At 46.0% G+C, this 14097-nt stretch overlaps 5 protein-coding genes across 5 annotated transcripts; 1 reads left to right on the top strand and 4 right to left on the bottom strand.

The window, feature by feature from the left end:
- Positions 1-8: 8 nt before the first annotated feature.
- Positions 9-2055, bottom strand: HD556DRAFT_1376281 (MFS general substrate transporter). The gene is made up of 11 exons (XM_041303100.1): positions 2033-2055; positions 1892-1977; positions 1825-1837; positions 1691-1777; positions 1505-1639; positions 1060-1443; positions 889-1005; positions 692-832; positions 445-642; positions 263-393; positions 9-214 (listed from the first exon to the last, which is right to left on the bottom strand). Exons 2-9 carry the CDS (start codon positions 1971-1973, stop codon positions 459-461), a joined length of 1143 nt encoding a protein of 380 aa, XP_041159673.1. The 5' UTR covers positions 1974-1977; positions 2033-2055; the 3' UTR covers positions 9-214; positions 263-393; positions 445-458.
- HD556DRAFT_524895 (uncharacterized protein) lies at positions 1703-2630 on the bottom strand. The gene is made up of 4 exons (XM_041310865.1): positions 2586-2630; positions 2265-2495; positions 2194-2213; positions 1703-2140 (listed from the first exon to the last, which is right to left on the bottom strand). The coding sequence occupies exons 2-4, from the start codon at positions 2451-2453 to the stop codon at positions 1981-1983; spliced, it is 369 nt and encodes a 122-aa protein (XP_041159672.1). The 5' UTR covers positions 2454-2495; positions 2586-2630; the 3' UTR covers positions 1703-1980.
- A 1638-nt stretch (positions 2631-4268) lies between these two features.
- On the top strand, positions 4269-5830 carry HD556DRAFT_1527676 (uncharacterized protein; the record flags this gene model as incomplete). The annotated part of the gene is made up of 10 exons (XM_041309353.1): positions 4269-4345; positions 4398-4510; positions 4575-4603; positions 4661-4674; positions 4727-4762; positions 4935-4994; positions 5043-5177; positions 5228-5459; positions 5517-5571; positions 5627-5830. Exons 2-10 carry the CDS (start codon positions 4490-4492, stop codon positions 5828-5830), a joined length of 786 nt encoding a protein of 261 aa, XP_041159671.1. The 5' UTR covers positions 4269-4345; positions 4398-4489.
- A 239-nt stretch (positions 5831-6069) lies between these two features.
- Positions 6070-7836, bottom strand: HD556DRAFT_1376251 (MFS general substrate transporter; the record flags this gene model as incomplete). Its single annotated transcript, XM_041303099.1, is given in 10 exon segments — positions 6070-6134; positions 6169-6171; positions 6184-6221; positions 6373-6567; positions 6617-6757; positions 6811-6936; positions 6978-7364; positions 7425-7559; positions 7608-7694; positions 7757-7836. 7 exon segments carry the CDS (start codon positions 7834-7836, stop codon positions 6384-6386), a joined length of 1140 nt encoding a protein of 379 aa, XP_041159670.1. The 3' UTR covers positions 6070-6134; positions 6169-6171; positions 6184-6221; positions 6373-6383.
- Positions 7622-8253, bottom strand: HD556DRAFT_1376244 (uncharacterized protein). The gene is made up of 4 exons (XM_041303098.1): positions 8179-8253; positions 8106-8125; positions 7757-8053; positions 7622-7694 (listed from the first exon to the last, which is right to left on the bottom strand). Exons 1-3 carry the CDS (start codon positions 8185-8187, stop codon positions 7900-7902), a joined length of 183 nt encoding a protein of 60 aa, XP_041159669.1. The 5' UTR covers positions 8188-8253; the 3' UTR covers positions 7622-7694; positions 7757-7899.
- Positions 8254-14097: the final 5844 nt, after the last annotated feature.

The raw sequence follows: 14097 nt of genomic DNA, 5'->3' as shown, positions 1-14097 counted from the left end.
AGTAGTGACGTTAACATGACTCTGCTTCACAACCTCAAGGGACAAAAGCTTCCATTGTCCCAGTCACTCTGCCGCTGCGTCCGAGGCGGCGACGCCTTTATTTTCTCGTTTATTGGACACACCTTCAAGTTTCCTCTGAGTACTTAAGCGGACTACTGTGTCATTCGTGATTCATTGCATTGTGGATACTGAAGTTGCTGATTGGTATCTCGAGGTTGGCGTTTTCTTTCTGTGCGACTAGAATTCCTGACATCATGTACAGATCAGCAGGTCGATAGCAAGTATTCTGCGCAATTACTAGCACATCAATCCCACCATAGAATTCGATGGCATGAAAACAAGTACCATCATCATGGAGCTCTCCATCGTCAATTTATGACTTGTCAAATATTTGTGTGCCCTGGTATCCATTCATATGTATTCTCACTGACGGGATCCCATCAGTTGCCAACCACGCACTAGAGGAGATATCTAAAACCCTCAGGTAGCCCTAGAGCTTTCTCTTCGGCTTCTGCAACTTCATTACACCGGGAAAGGTGCTCCTTAAATACCCAGCACATCGCAATGGACACGATACCTGCCAGGATGCAAATGAGATACGAGTTCACATATGAAGGTCCCCAACTGGACGGCCAAAAGTATCTGTGACAGCGTCAGTACCAGCTAGAGCACGAGGTCGTTGCGAACTGACGATGAAGTAACGAAGCCAGTTGATGCCATGGTGCTTACTAGTGCGACAGCCGCAGCGCGTTTAGACTGTGATTGGGAAAAGGTATTCATGACCCAGGTCAAAGAGACAGCATAGGCCACTGGACTCTGAGTCATGAAGAATCTGCGTGGAGCACGTAAGCCCATGGAATCACAGAAGGAGGAAAGAAAGGTTCCTACAGTGACAGATATCGCACAGCCGTGTTCATTGTAGAAATTGCAATAATATACCCAGCAATGCCAACGAGTAGAGGACCGACAATATGCCAGAAGCGATCACCAGTTACGTCGGAGTGCCTTAATTCAGTATTTTTAATCCACTTATCGGACCTGCGTGAAGTAAATACTGACCTGGCCACAACAAATGAGGTTGCAGTTCCCAAAATCCACGGAGGTGCACAGAGAAAGAGGCTAGTCGTCGCGCTGTAACCCATTGTAGCGGATAACGTTGGGAAAAAATTGGTGAATGACGTCGAGGAAATGATCAAATGAAGAGTAACACCAAGCCACCATACCCTCCAATCCATAAGAGCCTCGGCAAGACCAGAGAAGTTCCTTTCGGGCTTGCCTTCGTACTCAATTCTAGTCACAACTTCTTCCTCCATCCGTTGCTTGGCCAGTATTTGTTCTTCTGGCGAAAGCCAAACGCTCGGCGTTGAAGGAAAATCGGGCAAAATCCAGATTGCAAACACTGCGATGGTGAAGGTCAAAGCGCCTTCCACAAAGAAGAGCCACCTGCAGCAGAAAAATCAGGACAACTTTACTTTTTGAAAAACACGCGCATTTCGGCTCAGACCTCCAAGCCGTAAAACCTAGTACACCGTCTAGGCTTGCTAAAATTCCTGACGCAATAAGAGCACTAAAAGCATTACTGATGGAGTTGCCGCAAAAAAGAAATACTGTGCGCAACCCTAGTTCATCGCGCTTGTACCTAGGGAAATTCTAGTATAGTATACTGTTATGATGTATTGAGATATCATACCATCGTGACAGAATGAATATAGCTCCGGGAAAGAATGTCGCCTCTACAAATCCAATAAAGAAGCGCAAGATAACAGCCGCACGATATCTAGAGTGGTATTAACAATGAGCAGGATCAAAAAAATAGAGACCAACGTTTGTACCGCACCTTTCATAGTCCCTCGTCAGCCAATGTCGATCAAATGAAAGCTGTGTGACGTACTCATGCACATGGTGATGGCAGCCCATGCCATCATACAGGTCGACAGGTATAGTGATGGCCTTTTCATGCGGTGTAAGATCATGTTGCTTTCAAGTCCTTGTCAGATATGCGGCCGCAGAATGATAAGGTATCGGAACGTACGAAGGAGCTTGCGTTACCAAATAACCTACATAAAGGATACTGATAAGTGTATTAAATTGATTCCCAGTCATGTCAAGGTCCTCCTCGAAGCCTCGCAACCTCGCAGCACTTGTAGATCACTAGGTGGTCAAGCCATTTGATGCTTTCGAAGGAACACTTACGCTACATTAGTACGGTCCATCTGCGCAGGGATTTGAGGTAGTTACAAACAGTAGGTGCACTCACGACTCACGATGTTCATAATGTAAACCAGAACTAGGAAGGCTACTCGAAGGTCTAACTTGCGGAGAAGCCTCTTCTCCACGGTTGATCTGTCAATGTTATCTAGAGGAAGAGTTGGACCGTCATCACTGCTTCCGCTAGAGGTAGCATCGTAACGGGGACTGCAGTCGACTGAGCCAAGCAGGGGAAGATCTGACATTCCTGTGAATAAGAGAGATTCGGAGCACCTAGATGTGTTAGCCTGCAGTTTTACGGTCGGTAACCGAGCAATATAATGAAAACCCGCCGTGGTAAACACTAGACGAATCGGACAAATGGTAACAAAACAAACCCACGGATTTTACATAGAACATGATACAAATAGCCAATGTAGTAGATAAGAAACCGCGGACTCTGCGATAATCAATGAGCAAAGCGGCCCGGGCATTACAATCCGAACAACCACGTGACTAGGTGCGTGACCGACCGTTTCAGGAACGCCCTCATCTCACCAAACGGTATTTTCTACTTCATCTGACTCGACGAGTCTTTTTTGTTCGTAGTTTGCAGGTCGCTTCTTACTTATGTTTGCTTATTTTCTTAATCTTCTATTGCCGTCGCCTTTTTGCAAATTGACCGGGTTATGGTAATTTGTTGAATTGTTCAACTACAAGTCTTTTTATATCCGTCCTGCTCGCCTCCACCCCACCCATTCCTTCAAAGCTTCACTAGCACTCCTGAGGCCTGACCTGTCTTTTTCGTTTGCCAATTATTAAAGGTATGTATTGCATGTCTCTCACCTTGTATCTTCTGACGACCTATATTTCATTTTGTATTTAGTAGGATTAGGATGCACACACTCGCTTGTTCGCCATTGTGCATGATCATGCACACACCTTCGTTCTCCGTTTCAAGCAACCACCGTCACTCTCGCTCGTGCCATGAAACGTGCCGTTCACACTCACTATTTTTTTGATCCTATCAGTACCGGTCTCCACGTCCCCTTGGAACAGTTTTTCACGGATGGAGGAAATTCTTCCTTCAACGAATGGCAGATTTCTCTCTAATTATCTCTCGCCCAACCAGCTATCTGCTCCTCAAACTCATCGACGAGATTGATCTTCTATCCACCGGTGCATCCATCCCATTCCACCATTACTCACGAACCACCAAACTGGATCATCACACATTCATTAACTTTGCATTCAAGCGTGTACCGTCACCGCCCCTTTGTCACCGCTTTCACCCCTACTGCCTCCGTTCCTGTCTAAATCACTGGTCAGTTTTTCTTTGTACAGCAACACCTTCCTCTTTTGTATAAGTGCCCCTTTCTTCTTTGTACATCCTCCCACTTTCTTTGTACGACTGCCCTCATCGCCACATACGTCGATCGTGTTTTATAACGAGGAATCGGATACGACGCATGTACTTTTGGTCCTAATCAGTGTGTACATGAATTAGAAAAAAGGTTTTACTGATAATCAGAACGGATTCAAACAAGATTAAAAAAACTTTGCTAACCTTGAGAGAAAATTGTGATGGCAACCTCAGTGAGTGCTGTTCAAACCTGTGTTAGAACAATGGAGTGATTTCATAATCCCTTTGCTGTATTTCGAAGATCACACTAGCTTGCCATGGCACGTTGCCAGACTTAATCACGAACAATTCGATCTTTTGTGGCGTTCGAACATTCTGCGTGCTAATTGCTGTTTGCGACTTTATGAACAACTTTCATGTTGATCTCATCGATACCTGGATACACGTTCCCTTACTAATTAATTCACGGAAGCGCCGGATGGTGGTATATCAAGCACGAATGCAATCGTTATATATCCACCAAGTTCCCCGACTGGCTCACACTCATCCTCTAATAGTATGACCCAAGTCTCGAATGATCCCAGTTGGTGGCCCGTCATCAATGGAAATCTTATCAGCAGCTATTTTATAGGTTTGTTCAGAGCCAGCTGCATGATGACCGTAATGCTCGATTAACTTTTGGCTGCGGTTTTGCAGTTGCCTCCTTTGCTGGGGTAATGTACGATTGGGGTGAGCAACATAAAGCATGAAAAGATCACTAACATGAGATTTTTAGGACTCACGTTCGGACAAGAGGTAGGTCGACACCTTTGCAGGAGCAGTCACCTCGCTGATAGTAGTTTTATAGGTCGAACTGGTCTGGGTGAGCGCACTCCCACATCAAAAGAACGATATGGAAACAACACAACTAATTTACGGCAGAGGCAGCGTTGGTCCCTGATGACCGTTCTGTATTTTGTTGTATGTATAGTAGTTTGTGTTTCAAGTGTGGTTAGCAAGTTGTACTGATGCGAACATATTTAAGGCACGTTATGTTGCAGTAGGGCACGCTGTGTAAGTTTCAACATTCAAGCCATTGGTATTACGCTCATCAACCATCTCTCACGATAGGATCAACATATTGTGTATGTCTCCTCGCATAGACTCTGTTTCTTTCTTGTGACGGGCGGCATACAGTCAGTGTTCCAACATTTTCGGTGACAGATGCAGTGAGTATTCCACATCAATGCCTTCCACTCCCATCAGAACGACTGAACTACCATGTAGGGGTGAGTGAGATTCTCGAACAACTCGTTGGTTCAATATAACGACACCCACAGTTGTGAGTTTTTTGACCTTGCGAATCCGAGAAGCCGAGAACTAATCGAGTTACTGGATTCGTCAGGCCTCGTCATATTCAATGCACTTGATTGGACGGACGAGGTTGTAAATATAATACTAGGCGGTGAGCATTACACCTCCATGATTTGACTTGGCTGAAACACCATGCAAGTCATCATGATTACTCGGTTGCATGCCATGTATCAGCGATCTAGAAAGGTGCTGATATTTCTCGTTGTCATTTTTCTGGCCACCAGAATCGCCAATGTAGTGATGGGCGCAATAATGACGATGGATACTTCAGGAGGTAAGCTTTCATTATGTATGGAATATTTGAGTGCATCTGACAAGTACCAGAGGAATTCGTTCTCTCAGGCACCTATCTGTGTCTGACTGAGTATGCGGGAGATTCCGCATTTTTGGCTTGCATGACTTGGGTACTTGCCACTGTATGGGAGGTCCTTGCACTGTGTCTCGCAGTCTGGATTGCTGTGAAGCACTTCCGTGAACTGCGACAACACTCGTCAGGAGGTATTATCGGGGACTGTTTTACGGTGTTGATGCAAACTCACGTTAGTTACTTTGCGAGGTGGGCTCATAATTTAAATGCGGTTGTCTTCGTCCACTCACGTTCTTCACGTGCTAGCTTTTTTGCTAATGCTTGCTTCCGTATCGGTTTATTCTCTCCAACGCTCGTAGCGGTACGCCGACCTGTCACCAACCTCTACATGCGACCATGATTCATCATTTCTATAGAATGCATTTTCCCTGGACGTTCAAATTTATTATGGTTTTACTCAAATCTTCGTCGCTGCGCAGCTGTCTGTGCTAGGACCACGCCTCATCCTTGGCGTTCGAGAATACCACGCCAAGCTCGTGGCCGACTCCGATACAGCAACTGCTATGACTTCAATTGCTTTCCAAGAAAGAGTTCGTGTAGAAACTGACAGTAGTGTGTAAAATGGGAGATGTTCGATACGATTGACACTTGTCGGGTATTAGTCTGCGGGATGCACGAGAATTCCGTTGTATTTATTTCAAGTTTCGTCGTGGTCTTTTCAAATATTTACTACAAACGAGCCGTTCACCTTTGGACGTTTACCCGTATTTGAAGGGTCACTCACTGAGCAGAAACATGGATAAGAAGAGGTGCATCAGCAAACTACAACTTTTTAATGCAAAGCACTGGGCTTTCCATAGATTACTGTGTCATTCATGATTCGTTGTGATGCATTGTCAACACTGAAGTTGCTGATTCGTGTCTGCCACTGTCCGGAGGTTAGTATCTTATTTCTGCGCGAAAGAATACCATTATCGTGCACAGGTCAACAGCCAGTTTTCTGCGCAATTATCACATCGATCCGACAATAAAAGCCAAAACAAGTACAACGGAGCTCTCCGTCATCAATCAATTTATGACTCACTAAATAAGATATCCCGAATATCTTATTTGTGTGCCCGTATACATTTATATATTCTCACTGACGGGATCCTATCAGTCACCGACCATGCGCTAGAGGAGATATCTAAAACCCTCGGGTAGTCCTAGAACTTGCTCTTCGGCTTCAGCAGCTTCGTTACACCGGGAAAGGTGTTCCCTAAATACCCAGTACATCGCAATGGACACGACGCTTGTCAAGATGCAAATAAGACACGAGTTGACGTATGAAGGCCCCCAACTGGACGGCCAAAAGTATCTGCGACGGTGTCAGTATCGGCTAGAGCAAGAGGTCGCTGTGAACTGACGGTGAAGTAATGGAGCCAGCTGATGCCATGGTGTTTATTAGTGCGATGGCTGCAGCGCGTTGCGACTGTGACTGAGAAAAGGTATTCATGACCCAGGTCAAAGCGACAGCATAGGCGATTGGGCTCTGAGCCATAAGGAAACTGTGTGGAGCACGTAAACCCGTGTAATCACAGGAGGAAAGAAGGGTTCCCACAGCGACAAATATCGCATAGCCGTGTTCATTGTAGAAATTGCAATAATACACCCAGCGATGCCGACGAGTAGAGGACCGGAAATATGCCAGAAGCGATCACCAGTTATGTCGGAATGTCTTGATTCACTATTGTCAATTCACCTATCGGACCTATATGAAGTAAATACCGACCTGGCCACAAAAAATGAGGTCGCAGTCCCCAAATCCACGGAGGTGCGCAGAGAAAGAGGCTTGTCGTCGCGCTGTAACCCATTGTAGCGGATAGTGTCGGAAAAAAATAGGAGAATGATGCCGAGGAAGCGAGCAAATTAAGAGCAACACCAAGCCACCATACCCTCCAATCCACAAGAGCCTCGGCAAGGCCAGAGGAGTTCTCTTCGGGCTTGCCTTCGTGCTCAATTCTAGCCATAACTTCTTCCTCCATCCGTTGCTTGGCCAGTGTCTGTTCATCGGGCAAAAGCCAGACGCTCGGCGTTGAAGGAAAATCGGGTAAAATCCAGATTGCACACACTGCAGTGGCGAGTGTCAAAGCGCCCTCCACGAAGAAGAGCCACCTGCAGCGGAAAAATCAGAACAATTTGACTTTTTGGAAGTAAGCGCATTTCGGCTCAGACCTCCAAGCCGTAAAACCTAGTACACCGTCTAGGCTCGCTAAAATTCCAGACGCAATAAGAGCACTAAAAGCATAACTGACGAAGGTGCCGCAAAAAAGAAATGCTGTGCGTAACCCTAGTTCATCGCGCTTGTACCTAGAGGAACTTCAGCGCATGCTATTGGGATGTATTGAAATATTATACCATCGTGAAAGAAGAAATACAGCTCCGGGAAAGAATGTTGCCTCTACAAATCCAATAAAGAAGCGCAAAATAAGAGCGGCATGATATCTAGAAGTAGCGTTAACAGTGGACGGCACCAAGAGATCTAGACACCAACGTTTGTACCGCACCTTTCATGATCCCTCGTCAGCCAATGTCGATCAAGTGAAAGCCGTGCGACGTACTCATACACATGGTCATAGCAGCCCATGTTATCATACACCCCGAGAGGTACAATGATGGCCTTTTCATGTGGTGTAAGATCATGTTGCTTTCAAATTATTAGATATGTCGCAGGATGATAGGGTGTCCGTACATACGAAGGAGCCTGGGTGAATAGATACCCCACAAAAAAGATGCTGGTGAGTGTATTAAATTGATTCCCCGTCATTCCAAGGTCCTCTTCGAAGCCACGCAGCCTCGCTGCACTTGTAGGTGGTTAAGCCATTTTATCCCATATGTTTTCGAAGGCCCGCTTACGCTATATTAGTACGGTCCATCTGCGCAGGCGTTTTAGGCAGTCATGGGACAAGTAGGTGCGCTGACGACTCACGATGTTCATAATGTAAACTAGAACTAGAAAGGCTACTCGAAGGTCTAACTTACGGAGAAGCCTCTTCTCCACAATTGGTCTATCAATGTCATCTAGAGGAGAAGCTAGATCGTCATCACTGCTTCCGCTAGGGGCTGCATCGTAGCGGGAACTGTGGTCGACTGAACCAAGCAGGGGAAGATTTGACATTGCTGTGAATGAGACAAATTTGACATCAGCAAGACCGCCCGGGTCTTGACAGGCCTAACAAGGCCATACGAGGTGGCTATAGGCCTGGCCGATTGTGCGAGGCTCGCAGCGCCGTAAGCGGAAATACTGCGGTCGAGCATCAGTGAACCGGTGAAGAAAGTAGAAGGCCATATATCACAATATATAGTACACAATCGCACACATCAGCATAATTCTGCCATCGATCGTTACATTATCATGTTTGACCTTATAGAGGAAAGACGTGTGCTTCATTTTCTTATATCTGCTTCCGATGTCAAAGCTACTCAGGAAAAACCTCCCTCTCAAATTGGATGAAATGCGATCCAACTTGCACAAATCTGCAAGAATTTGATGATTTGGCAATCTGTCCAATTATTTTAATTCCTTTCAAATTTTCGTAAATAGGATCTCAATTCATGACAATACTAGCACGGTATTTTCAGGCAGCTTTTCCAATTCAATTAAATGATATCAAGCAAATTCCATTAAATTTTAAATCTGACATAAACGGCGAACATCTATATATCTATCATTCCGTCTACCATACCCTTGATATATCAAGGAACACGAGTCTCAGTAGGTCCAGATGATGAGAGATATGTCGTTGTATCATTGTCGTCGTCGCGTCGTGTCATCATCGTCGTTGTATCGTCGTCGTCGTGTCGTTGTGCGTCGTATCATTGTCGCGTCGTATCGTCATCGTCGCGTCGTCGTCGTTGTGTCATCGTCGCATCGTCGTCGTGCGTCGTATCATTGTCGTGTCGTGTCGTCGTCGCATCGTCGTCGCGTCTCATCGTCGTCGTCGTTGTGCGTCGTATCATTGTCGTGTCGTGTCGTCGTCGCATCGTCGTTGTGTGTCGTCGCGTCGTATCATTGTCGCGTCGTATCGTCGTCGTCGCATCGTCGCCGTCGTTGTGTCGTTGTTGTGTCGCCGTCGCATCGTCGTTGTCGTCGTGTCATTGTCGTCGTATCGTCGTCGCTGTGTCATCGTCGCGTCGTATCGTCGTCGTGTCATCGTCGTCGTTGTATCGTCGTCGTTGTATCGTTGTCGTTGTCGTCGTCGTGTCATTGAGAGCAATGAGCAAGGGAGAGCAGCGAGGGAAGAAAAGTTCAAGTTGAACTTTTGTGAGCGCACCGTCACGTGAGCAAACATATACAAATGTTGGACTTAGTAGATATTTCCAGCGCTCTGTAGCACAATTGATCCCGCTGATGCCTTGTAGAGCGCTGCTGTACTTTTACATTTGCAATAAGCGGCAATCAGAAACATGTAAAGCGTTGTTTGAGGGGATGAAAATATTTAATGTAGTATTGTTGAAAGCGGAGGCCGCTGGAAGCGGTACAGCTAGTTTCAAAAGTTGTCCGCTAAAGGTATCTTCTCACGAGAATTCGGGCTTGAATAGCATTGTAATGGGACAAATAAATAGGGCCAAATGACAATGCACGAAATAATTGGGATAAGTCTACTACCACCCCTCATCATCTGAAAAGGAGGAATGTCATAGCTTTGTGACTAAATCTAATGGTACTGTCGAGATACGCACCTAGGTTCGACCGAATCTGGGTGTGACCAAATGAACATTAGGTTCGAAGGTTCGCAGGGGGGTGTGACGCGTGACACACTGCGCTTAGGTTCGACGACCAATGTTGGGGTAGACACATTCCCTTGTATACATGCAGCGCTAAGGGGCCGTGGTGATCCTCATGACCCGCGGCTGGAGATGCTCACCTCAAGAGCTTCGTCTCTAATTTGACTTCCGTCTGGCAACATGGCAATGTCTTCTCGCTATGTTATGGTAAAGTCTTGTCACAAGCGCAGACGTGTTGCGAACACTCAGTACAAAGACTTTTGGATGCATTAGATGTTTTTTTTTGCGTTTTTACCACTTGTCACAATTTAGGTTCGACGGCCTCAGAGTTGGTGTGACCGTCACGAAAAATAGGTTCGATTCGCCAGGCGTGTGACGGTGTGACGAACCTAGGTGCGTATCTCGACAGTATTCTAGATTTGTCGACACATGCCCGATGTAGGACACGAGCTGGCGCTGGGCTCGTATCGAGCTATTTCACAGTACACGCCAAATACCTGTCACATGCTAATCACTTCCCGATGTTATCCGACGCTAACCCGCCAAACCGACGTTTAGGCCGCATCGGACCCGATGTTTTCCCGCGCACTTGTCCTATCCGTGTCCCGTCCTGTCTTGCTAGCCCCACTAGGTGTGTAGTTCATTATTTCGCACATTACTCACGTTGTAGCCAGCGCTATTACATGTTTTCCCATAGTCCGCAGCGCCTCATGTTTATTTACATGTACTTCGGATCCGAAATACTCCGCCGCTACTTTCGCCTATGGGTTCCGCATTTCTACGTACTTACATATATATTGGACTGACCTCGAGCATTATTCATTATCCAAGTAGAGGGGAGCAGTTCCCCGACGCTTAGTGGTCAAACCCGATATTTCGTAGTTCTTAGTTGATATTGCGAATATCATCGCTCTTTCATTATCCATATCAGTCATTGTTATTATCGCGCACACCGCTCGCTCTTCCGACGCTCGCTATAGCGTTACTATTAGTTTCCAACATCCCGAACCCGAACCCGATATCCCGAAACCCCGAAAACATCGGACCCGACGCTTTTGCGTCGGACATCGTAATTATACCTTTGGACATTGTTTCCCGCGCTCGGACTATTGACCCCACATCACTCACTTACCCCCAAGACTATTCCCAGACCGCAGACCCCTGGGTCGAACGCACTTGTCAGGCAAGTATAGCAGAATAGGCAGTGCAAAGACCACAACACAAATATATCAGTTAGGAGCAATCTTTGTTTTGTTCCTCTCAGTATTGTTGTTTCTACACCGAGGCTCTTTCCATGAAAAGGCCTTAAATAACATTGTAATTAAAAAATGAGATCAGGTAAGATGTCGAAGCTCAAAACAATTAGCTCAGGTATACTACCACTACTCATTGGCTGCAGAGGCGGAATGTCCCAGCATTGTCATAAATCATTAATGTTAAGCTGGATTTATAAGCATACATGGGTATGTATGACATTGTACGTGCAGCTCAAATTGCTCGCAATATACAAGCTAATATCAGGCGGTAGCAGAATTAAATCGTGTTATACTTCCCACGGCTACAATATCAAGGACTCATCAATTCACTGATGAGAAATGTAATGCGAGGCTCGTACGAAGGAGAGGCTCACACATTTCTTGACCTTCCTTTTTTGCAACTTGCCGCCGGGTACTTCCCAAAAGGAGGGGAAAAGCCACTCATAAGAACGGTGACACCAACTTGCCGTCACGGTGAACTTGCCACTGGTGATACTAGTAACTATATCACGCGAGTCTCGCAAGCTTTGAAGGTGATATATCAGGCGAGCTTTGATAGAGTTGCATCATGTATTATGGTCTATGTGATACATCACAGGACAGGCAGCAGGAAAGGTGAGGGAGGTGACACATCGTGGTCTATGGACCACCGTGACAGGCGAAGATATAACATCAGCCTTCTATAGGTACAACTAGTCCACACCCGTTCTGCCTTCGGCACAGGAAGCAAAAAAGAGTGCTTCGCACTCTTTTTTTAGCTTCCTGGCCTCAGCTTCATCCCAATAATTCAGAAGGCTCCTGATGAGCATTGTTCCTTTGGCTTCCTGGCCTCAGGCTGCATCCTAATAAATTGTGTATTTTGAATAAGATCACACCTCAATAGTGTATTTTGAAAAAGAGGCACATTTATGAGCACCATTTGAAAAAACTAAAAGTACAATCTACCACACCATGTAAAAGTACATAGTACATTACTGTACATAAGATCAGTCAGTTCTACATTATTTGAGCAGGATTTTGACAAAAGTAAAAATACAATCTACTACACAACATAAAATTACAAAATATGTAACAGTATCATTGAATGTATTCATTTTCCCATTTTTCTGTGCCTCCCGTCTCCTGTCTCCTGTCTCCTGTCTCCCGTCTCCCGTCTCCCGTCTCCTGTCTCCTGTCTCCTGTCTCCTGTCTCCCGTCTCCCGTCTCCCGTCTCCCATTCTCCCTGTTTCCCAGTTTCCCATTTTCCTGTCCTCTCATTCTCCAATTTTTGAGTATCTGTCTTTTGCTCCCTTTTTTGATGTTTCACAACTTTTTTGTGTCATTTTCTCCTGATCTCTTTTATTTCCTTCACCACATATATTTGTTGTTCCATTTTAGTTTTATTATTTACTGTATGTATGTACCATAAACAATTACAATAGGGAAAATCCTGCGTAGTGTGCTGCTCTAATGGTTATGGGCAATGGAAATCGAGTCGGCGCTCGAAAACACGTGACAGAACCACGCGATGAAGAAACAACAATTCAGAGAGTGAGTCTGAACAATGTTGGGTCTTGCAGAACCTAGCTGCTATTCGACCCTAAAGGGTTTCTGGACCAGGCTCAAGACTCAGAGGAGAGGAAATATCATGAAAACTTGCTGAGTACTCTGACTCCTACTGGTAACTGGTGAAAAGATAACTTCCTTATGTAAGCTACAAAAGTGCCAACATAAGGTAAGGTAAAAACAGTCTCTACAAGCCCAGCCAGAAATGAATCCCTACATCTCATGGGAACTTTGAATCATGACTGTCCCCAGTCATCTACCTATGCAAACCAAAGCTAAGCTAAACTAAGAAAACTACTAACCTGGGGGTCCTCAAACACCTTTTGTTTCCTTGACGCGTATGCCAGGTAAACTGCGCCAGTGAGTGAGGGTCAGGGCAATCCAATAAAACGATGACCCCAGCACCTGTTTTCCCTGACATCTCTTGTGCCAGGCGAACCGCATCAGTACTGGGGGACTGGTAAAACAATAAAAACGATAAAATGCGAAGTGGTGGTTGCGCGGATGACGACGGGAAGTAGACGGATCGAAAGAGGCGAACGAGGGCTTCGAAATGAGTATAGGGTCGACTAGGTTTGGTGAAGAACTGAGGGAGATATGAAGGAAATGGTGAAAACATGCAAAAATAGCGAAAATGGCGAGTAGCGAGGGCGCAGGTGGGCGTATCTGGAAGCGGAGCGGATGGATGGAAAGCGGCGGTGAATGCGGTCAGAACGCGCCTAAGGCGATGGGCGCGCGATCACGGGGCGACAAGATATAAAGAAAACGCAAAAATTGGGGCGAAACAAATGGGGGGAACACAAAAATGCGGATAGCGAGCGAACAGCTGAGCGCGCGAAGGCGCGGATATGCGCGAATGAAAGCCATGAACGAGGGCTTCAAAACGGGTATAGGGTCTATGGGGTTCCGATGCGAAATGGGCTGGTGAAAGTGCGAAAAAGTGCGGAGGTGCAAGAGGGAGGAGGAGGAAGGGGTATGATGCAGGGCAACAAAGGCTGGTCCTATCAAAAAGCGGATTGGGGCAATGGACAGAGCCACTGAGGGATGGTAAATGGCCAAAAGAGCTAGATGAGACAGGCCTTTGAGCACCCAGAAAACCCTTATCTCCCCTCAACTTCTCAAAAACACCAAAAACTCAATAACTCCACAACTACTGCTCCAAATTCGATGAACCAGGGCTCAAAATGATCGGACGGACGTGGGAAATACGACTCTAAGTTTGCGAGAGATCCGCTCGAAAAACGCGTGGGAAAAACACCTATCAGTGCGCTGGTGAGGAGGACAAGATGCTGAAAAGTGGGAATTGTGGGAGAAGCTGG

This window comes from Suillus plorans (assembly GCF_016647745.1).
Source record: "Suillus plorans strain S12 chromosome Unknown HD556scaffold_32, whole genome shotgun sequence".
NCBI lineage: Eukaryota > Fungi > Basidiomycota > Agaricomycetes > Boletales > Suillaceae > Suillus > Suillus plorans.
Note: the sequence above shows the minus strand (reverse complement) of the source record. Positions and strands in the feature narration are given on the sequence as shown.